General features: G+C 42.0%; 2 protein-coding genes across 2 annotated transcripts; both read right to left on the bottom strand.

Moving 5' to 3' along the window:
- Positions 1 to 930: 930 nt before the first annotated feature.
- Positions 931 to 1,464, bottom strand: LOC110866870 (uncharacterized mitochondrial protein AtMg01250-like). Its single transcript, XM_022116016.1, has one exon. It carries the CDS (start codon positions 1,462 to 1,464, stop codon positions 931 to 933), a length of 534 nt encoding a protein of 177 aa, XP_021971708.1.
- A 76-nt stretch (positions 1,465 to 1,540) lies between these two features.
- Positions 1,541 to 3,230, bottom strand: LOC110866871. The gene is made up of 3 exons (XM_035975016.1): positions 3,095 to 3,230; positions 1,845 to 2,730; positions 1,541 to 1,790 (listed from the first exon to the last, which is right to left on the bottom strand). The coding sequence occupies exons 1-3, from the start codon at positions 3,228 to 3,230 to the stop codon at positions 1,541 to 1,543; spliced, it is 1,272 nt and encodes a 423-aa protein (XP_035830909.1).
- Positions 3,231 to 8,034: the final 4,804 nt, after the last annotated feature.

Raw genomic sequence — 8,034 nt, forward strand, 5'->3', positions numbered from 1 at the left:
CTTTTTTTAAATTAATTCTCGTGGGAAGCCTATCCAAATTGCATCTCCAAGCCATAATGTTGCATTTGATAGGCACCCATTTACACTAACCAAAATTAGGGGGTGAGTAGAACCTCTATCCTTAATCATAGTCATTTTGACCGACTTGACCGAAAAATTGTTGTGACTATCCTCGCTCCAATACCATGTGTCCTTCTCGTTTGAGAGTCTCACCAATCTGATAACCTCAAGACAATCCTGCCATTCCTTTTTCTCCACCTCAGACACAGGCGGTCTAGACCAGTGCCAAGTAAAAGTCCCGTTATCTTGACCCGCTTCCACTCTCTCTGCGACCTTGCACATTTTAGACAACTCCAAATCAAACAAATGAGGCCATCTTTTCATGAAGAGAAGATCGCCCATCCAAGTGTCAATCCAAAAACGAGTGTTCTCCCCATTCCCCACCTTGCTCATGATGAGCTGATTTAACCCCTTCCCATTTAATTTTAATTTGGAAATCAGATTTATCAAGTTTTTCCAACACCCCGCAATATTATCGTTGGGAAGAAGGAAACCTTTTTTATTTTTCTTACCATGACAAGCCTCCACCACTTTATAGCACAGATTATGATTATCAACCCTATATCTCCACCCCCATTTAACAAGAAGAGCCTCGTTGACCTCTTTGAGTCTGTTAATTCCCAACCCACCCATGATCTTAGGCCAAGTGACCCAGTCCCAAGCCACCCAGTTCATTTTATGATTATTGCTAGAACCCGCCCACAGGAATTTTCTCATTTTGGCTTCTAGGGACTTAATAACCCCCGCTGAAGCCTTATATAAAGAGAAATAGTAAATAGGAAGGCTCTCCAAGACCGACTTTATCAAAGTAAGCCTCCCCCTATCGACAGAGTTTTAGCCTTCCAATTTGACAACCTTTTATCAAAAACCTCAGTCAGTCACTGGATACCTATTGTTGATACTGTTCATATTAGCCCCCACCCTTATCCCCAAGTAAGTAAGCGGGATATCATCCGACTTACACCCAATCACTTTAGCCATAACAGACACTTCACTATTACCTACCCCTAACCCGTAAATGTTAGATTTTTGGAGGTTGATTTTTAAACCCGGACATAGATAGAAGATTCTCAAGCATCTCGCCATGTTCTCTACATTAACCCTATCCCACTCCCCCATCAAAAGAGCATCATCAACGAAAAAAAGATGCGAGAGGACCGGACCGTTATTAGGGGTATGTATTCCTTTGAAAAGCCCTACAATCCTAGCTTTGCCTAGAATACTGGAAAGGGCTTCCATAACCAAAAGGAACAGAAACGGCGATAACGGGTCTCCCTGTCTGACCCCTTTAGAGCATATAAATTCGAACGTAGGAGACTCGTTCACAAGAACCGAGGACCTAGCCGAAGTTAGGATCCCTTTAATCCATTTACACCATAAAACTGGAAACCCCATTTGCCCCATGATGTCCAACAAAAATCCCAACTAACATTATCGTAAGCTTTTTTCGAAATCGATTTTTGTTGTTAAATTTTTTAGCCTATGCAATTATTTTGTTAAGAATTAACGGACTGTCCAAAATGTACCTCCCTCTAAGAAACGCCGTTTGGTTCTTCGAAATGATGGTCCCTATGACCCTTTTGAGGCGATTCGCTAGAATTTTGGAGATAGTTTTGCTAATCACACCATTCAGGTTGATCGTTCTGTACTGTCTCAGCCCCACCGGATCTTTATTTTTAAGGATAAGGGTTATGAAAGAAGAGCTACATCCCACCGCAGTAGTCCCTTTGCTGTAAAAGGAAACCAACAAATTATAGAAATCAGTTTCAAATAAATTCCAATACCTTTTGACGAATTTTAAGTTGAAACCGTCCGGCGCTAGAGCTTTGTCAGACCCACATTCAAACACCGCATTTTTTATTTCTTCTTTGCTAAAAGGAGTCGTCAGGGATGCCGCGTCAACCTCCGAAAGACGCCTAACATTATGACATGTGAGTTTTGGTCTATCTTTGATTTTTTCCTCGAAAGCTTTTTTGAAGAATCCCATTATTTCTTTTTTGAGCAAAGAAGGTTTAGTGGTCCACACTCCGTCAATCATAAGGCCCAGAATATTGTTGAAAGCCCTTCTACTTTTGATATACCCATGAAAGAACGTAGAGTTTTCATCGCCTTCCAAGTCCCATCTAGCTCTAGCTCTATGTTTAAGATCTTTAATTTTATAACCTTCGAGATCCTTTATACCTTTTTGGCATTCCATTTTGGTCCATTCCTCCTCCTCTGATAATTCTCTCCCTTCCGACATCTCATCCAAAATGTCTAATTCTTCCTTAAGAGCCATTTCCATTTCCCCATCTTTGGATAGAACCTCTTTTTTCCAAACTTTAATAGCCTCCCTGATCTCCTTTAATTTTTTCATTAAACGAACATCTGACTCCCCGACCCCAACAAAATTATCACACGCTTTTTGAATCACCTCATCGAAATCTTTTCTCTCCAACCACGAGTTGAGACATCTAAACGGTTTTGGACCAAAGTTCTTATCCAAACAAGTCAAGACAAGAGGGCAATGGTCCGAGAGAAATCTAGGCAACGCCCGAAGACAAGCCACGGGCCATTCCGAAAAGAATTCATGACTGACCAAGACTCTATCAATCTTGCTATGTTTGTTACCAATCTCATTGAGATAAGTGAATTTCCTACCTTTCATTTCATATTCTCTTAACCCATTATCTGAGATAAATTTATCAAAATTAAAAGCACCTTTTTTATTAAAAAAATAGAGTTCAGCCTCTCGTCCCTATTACGCACAGAATTAAAATCATCCATGATCACCCACCAACCCGCATGATTTCCCTTAACCTCCCCAATGACATCCCACAGAACCTTTTTAAGGGGAACTTTTTGCGGAGCATAAACGTTAATAATATTAATGGCTTAATTGCTCCCCTTTAAGGTCCCCAATGATAACAAAAAATATCATGTACCTTAAGGACGCTCAGGTCCCACATGCTGACCACCCCTCCAGATCTTCCAGCTGCCGGCATGTGATCCATCTCGAAATTGCCTGCTCCCCAAAATTACTCAAATTCGATACCTGAAACGTCACTAAATTGGATTTCTTGCAACGCGATGAAGTAAATACCATTCTCACTTTTCAAGTTTTTTATCCACCCCGCTTTGTTCTTATCCCCTTCCCCTAAACCTCTAATGTTAACAGAGAGAAAATTCATCTATCTCCCTTTTGAATTCCTTCTTCTCTGATCACTTCTTTAATCAGAGTCTCATGGTTCTGTAGATTCACTCTCACAAGTCCCCTATGACAGATGTAAACTGCATTTCCATATTAATATTTTCCTCCTTCTCATTGGGTTTCAAATTTAGATCGTCTACCACCTCCTCCATTGTTTTCTTTTTGTTACTTGACTCCTCCTGTTGGTTTCTCCGTCTCCTGTTTTCCCCAAAAAAATATCGTCTTACTGGTTCCTGTTCTTCATAATTTTCGCTGCCCTCCTGGATCCCGATTACTTCATTTAAGTCAAACGGGTCGTTATTTCTCACCCTTTTCCTAGGCCTAATAAGTCCACCAACATCCTCCACAAAGGTCTTATTTTTATTGGGCTTCCTATATTTTTTACTCTCTTTACTTTTTCTTTTTTGAAGGTATACTTCATTAACAGAACACCGACCCAAAACGGGCCGGCACAAAAACGCTACAAGGCTTACATATACACAGCTTTACACCAACTATCCCAAGAAACATCCTTCTGTTTAGATCTAGACGAGAACCACAAAAAAACCTAACACCTTTATATCGTTAAAAATATTCTCTATCTTGACAGGAGTCGAGTCAAAGACCAGAGCGTTCCTCGCCTTCCAAATGCACCAGCAACCGATTAAGATCAGCCCATGGACAAGGACCCGCCTACTATACGGAATACCATACCGTTGTGAAGCTCTAGGAGATCCCGAATTGAAAAAGCATAGAAATGAGGGACCTTGCACCAGAGAGATAACTGTTGCCAGATGGACGAAGCGACCCAACAGCTAGTGAATAAACGTTTGGCCGATTCATCACCAAAATTGCACAAAGGACACTGCACATTATTGATGCCGATATTCCTTGACTGGAGGGCAGATCTCGTCGCGATCCTTTCCTGGTCGCAACGCCAAGCAAAAATGTTAACTTTAAGAGGGACCCACCTGCACCACTCCATAACAAAGTTGTTACTCGGGATGGGCCGGGACCCGATAAAATTGCGAACACTCTTAACCGAGAAATCCCCGCACTCTCCGCCAATCCAAACCCACTTGTCATCAGCATCCGAGAAGCCCGCCTCCGATAACAGAACACTAAGCTGGTTAAGATCTTGAATAAAAGTGGTCGGGACTTGGGACTTCCACTCCCACATCAGAACCTGATCAAGACCGGAACCACGAACCCGATCACAGACCTTACATTTTTTGTTAGCTTCAATCTTGAATAGGTCAAGGAACTTACTTTTGAGAGGGTCATTAGTAATCCAAGGATCAAGCCAGAACACGATACTATCCCCTTTGCCGACAACCCCTTTAAAGCAATGACGAATCGGAGTACCATCTACCACTGTCTTAGCCAAAACTTTGACGATATTACTCTAGGCCCCGTTAAGAGTTTTTTTGAACTGAAAACATTCCCATCCCACCTTACTAGAATGGAAGGACTCAATTATCCTTCGCCAAAAACTAATATGTTCCGTTTTGTACCTCCAACCCCATTTCGACAAAAGGGCCACATTAATATCCTGAATTTGCTAAGGCCAAGACCTCCCAAGTTTTTATGCTTCGTTACCCGATCCCATGCAACCCAGTGCATTTTCCTTTCTTCTGACGAGCCACCCCACAAGAAACTTTTCATCATCCTCTCCAAATCGGCAATTACCTTTTTCGGTGCTTTATAGATAGAGAAATAGTACGAAGGGAGGCTTTCGAGAACCGATTTTATCAGCGTAACACGCCCACCAATGGATAAGAAACGGGATTTCCAAACTGAAAGACGACTTTGAAACACCTCGTAAACCGGATACCAATTACTAATGGGGTTCATGTTGGCCCCCACTAAAACACCAAGATATTTAAATGGAGGAGCACCCGGCTTACACCCAACCTTCGTCGCGACCACTTTGACCTCCTCCCAATTGACTCCGATCCCGTAGAGATTTGACTTTTCGATATTGATTTTTAAACCCGAGCTGATGTGAAAACAACGAAGAACACGAAGCATATTTTTTACCTCCTCTGTCGACCACTTGCCAATAATAAGAGAGTCGTCCGAGTAAAGAAGGTGAGTGATCACCGGCCCTTCACAGGGAGTAGCGATCCCTTTAAGAGAACCAGCCTCATTAGCCTTAGATAGCATACACGAGAGCACTTCCATGACCTTTAAGAATAAGAAAGGGGATAGAGGATCATCCTGTCTCAACCCCTTCTCGCAACTGAACTGGAAGGTTGGCGAACCGTTGACCAAAACTGAGGACTTTGCAGAATGGAGGATACCTTGAACCCAATAACACCAACGAGGCGGAAAACCCATTTGAAGGAGGATACTGTCCACAAACTTCCAATTAATTTCCAATTGATGTTGTCGAAAGCCTTTTCAAAGTCGATTTTGAACAAAGCCGTTTTCTGCTTTTTTGTTGATCCAGGTCATAACCTCGTTAATTATTAAAGGCCCATCTAAAATAAACTTTCCTTTCTGAAAAGCCGAATGCGAATCAGAAATAACACTACCGATCATCTTTTGCATTCTTTTAGCTATCACCTTCGAAACCACTTTACTGATAACACCAACCAGGTTAATGGGTCTGAAATTATTTAAAGAAACTGGGTCCTTAATTTTAGGCACAAGTGTGATAAAGGACGAGGAGCTATCACGACTCAAACAGCCAACTTCGTGGAACCGATTAAAAATGTTCATAAAGTTATCTTCAAAAATAGGCCAGAAGTGTTTAATAAACTTGAAGTTTAGACCGTCCGGTCCCGGAGCCCGATCACTACCAAAACCAAAAACAGCCTCTTCTTAGAGAAATGTTGGGTTAGGAAAATTTTATCCTCTTCTTTAATCTGTTTCAAGTTGTCTAGCCTGGGAGAAGGGCGAATATGATGCTCCTCCTTGAACTTGTCGCGGAAAAATGAAAACACATGTTTCTTCAATCTCCATTCATAACGAACCCATGAATTCTGTTAGACGCTTTCCTTTTATTAATCACAGAGTGAAAAAACTTGGAGTTCTCGTCTCCATCAATAGCCCTTTTCAATCTCGACCGTTGTTTGAGATCCGCAATTTTCCTCGCTTCCACGTCTTTAACAATCTTCTTAAACTCGCACCGGATCCACTCCTCTTCTTCACAAAGATCCCTAGACTCCATCTCTAATTCCAACCGCTCGAGTTCCGTCACAGCCTCTGTAACCTGCTCGTTTTCATGTTTTAGAAAATCATCCCTCCATTTATTAGGAACGACCGGATCCGACCGAATTTTTTTGACAGAGCTGAGTCCGGAGGACCAGGCAGCCGAATTCCCTCGGCAGCCACATGAACAGCCTCTTCGAATCCACTCCTGCCAAACCAAGAACTAAACACACGAAACGGACGAGCCCCAAAGTTAGAGTTCACAACCGAAAGCCTAATGGGGCAGTGGTCCGAGTGGAGGCACGAAAGAGCACGGACGCAGGCATCCGGCCACTTAGAGAAAAAGTCATTGCTCACAAGTAACCGGTCGATTTTACTTAGCTTCTTCCCGTTATCACGGACACAAGTGAAACTCCTTCCTTGCATCGTGATATTCTAACAACACTTGGTTATAAATAAAGTCATTGAAATACCTAGCACAAGACGGTTTGAATTTAGAATTCTTTCTCTCCAGAGGAGATATCACCGCATTGAAATCACCGCATAACACCCACAAACCGTTGGAACCTGCCAATTTCTCCGCTAAATCTTCCCAAAGTCTCCTTTTGTCGACTGCCCTTGTGGAGCGTATACGTAGATCAAATTAATCATTTCCCCACTACCAACGAGGTAGCCGGAGATGATAAGGAAGAACCTAGCTTTGAAAACACTTTCCACTTTCAAAACATTTGGGTCCCACATCCAAACCAGACCACCCGAGAGACCAACAGATCCAATGAAATCCAAACCAAAAGTTCCGGCACCCCAAAAATTAGCCAGCAAGGACTCCGGCACTGTTTCCTGTTTGGATTCTTGTAACGCAACAGCCGAGATACTGAGCCCAGAAGGCTTTAGGTTGACGTTAAAACAAGTTTGAGTAAAAGGATTCATTTTGTCGCCACTTGCCTTGCCTGCTGTACTCGAGAAGCCCCCCTTTTCCCCTTTGATCCTTTCATAATATCTTGGAAAACCCATGTTCACAAAAGGATCCAGCCGATTATAATCCCCCAAGTTACCGTTGTTGACTGTTTGAAAACCACGTTCATTAAATACTTCTGTCTTTTCAGCTTCTTTGATACCCTCCCTTCTGGCCGTGGTCCTTCTCCGGCCCCGCGACTAACCGCTGAAGACGGAGATAACTTTTCATCTCCCCCGGTCGCCGGCATATCGTAGTGAAAGACGTCATCCCTATTTTTTTTTCCAAGTTAGCTAAAATTTAGACATTCTAAGACATTTCTGCGGAAAATTATTAAGTTAGTTAAACTTGATTCATCGGTCAGCGGTGTATTGCGGTGTATTGATGGTTGTATTTAACTGCTTATATCCAATGTTTAAGGATAACAATTTTTTATTTTTTATTTTCAAGTTAAATGTTCGTTTGCATTCATTTTTATTTGTTTGTCTTCGAGACCAGTGTTCACAAACTGTTCGTGAACAACTGAATTTCCTTAACGAACAAACACGAACATAAACTTATGTTCGTTATGCGTTCGTAAACAGTTCACGAACATGTTAATTTTCTTAAGAAACGAAAACGAGCATGGCCTTGTTCGTGTTCGTGCAGTTCGTTTACAGCTTAAACATACATATACATTTTTGGGTGGCCTATA

This window comes from Helianthus annuus, chromosome 7, assembly GCF_002127325.2.
Source record: "Helianthus annuus cultivar XRQ/B chromosome 7, HanXRQr2.0-SUNRISE, whole genome shotgun sequence".
NCBI classification, from domain to species: Eukaryota; Viridiplantae; Streptophyta; class Magnoliopsida; order Asterales; family Asteraceae; genus Helianthus; species Helianthus annuus.

Excerpts from the sequence above, each read along its gene's own strand:
- LOC110866871 (XM_035975016.1), bottom strand. The coding sequence starts at position 3,230 with ATGAATTTTCTCTCTGTTAACATTAGAGGTTTAGGGGAAGGGGATAAG. Across the intron at positions 2,731-3,094 it reads CCAATTTAGTGACGTTTCAG|ATAATGGGTTAAGAGAATAT; the intron begins GTATCGAATTTG and ends AATTTATCTCAG. Across the intron at positions 1,791-1,844 it reads AACTTAAAATTCGTCAAAAG|CAAAGGGACTACTGCGGTGG; the intron begins GTATTGGAATTT and ends TTCCTTTTACAG.
- LOC110866870 (XM_022116016.1), bottom strand. The coding sequence starts at position 1,464 with ATGGGGCAAATGGGGTTTCCAGTTTTATGGTGTAAATGGATTAAAGGG.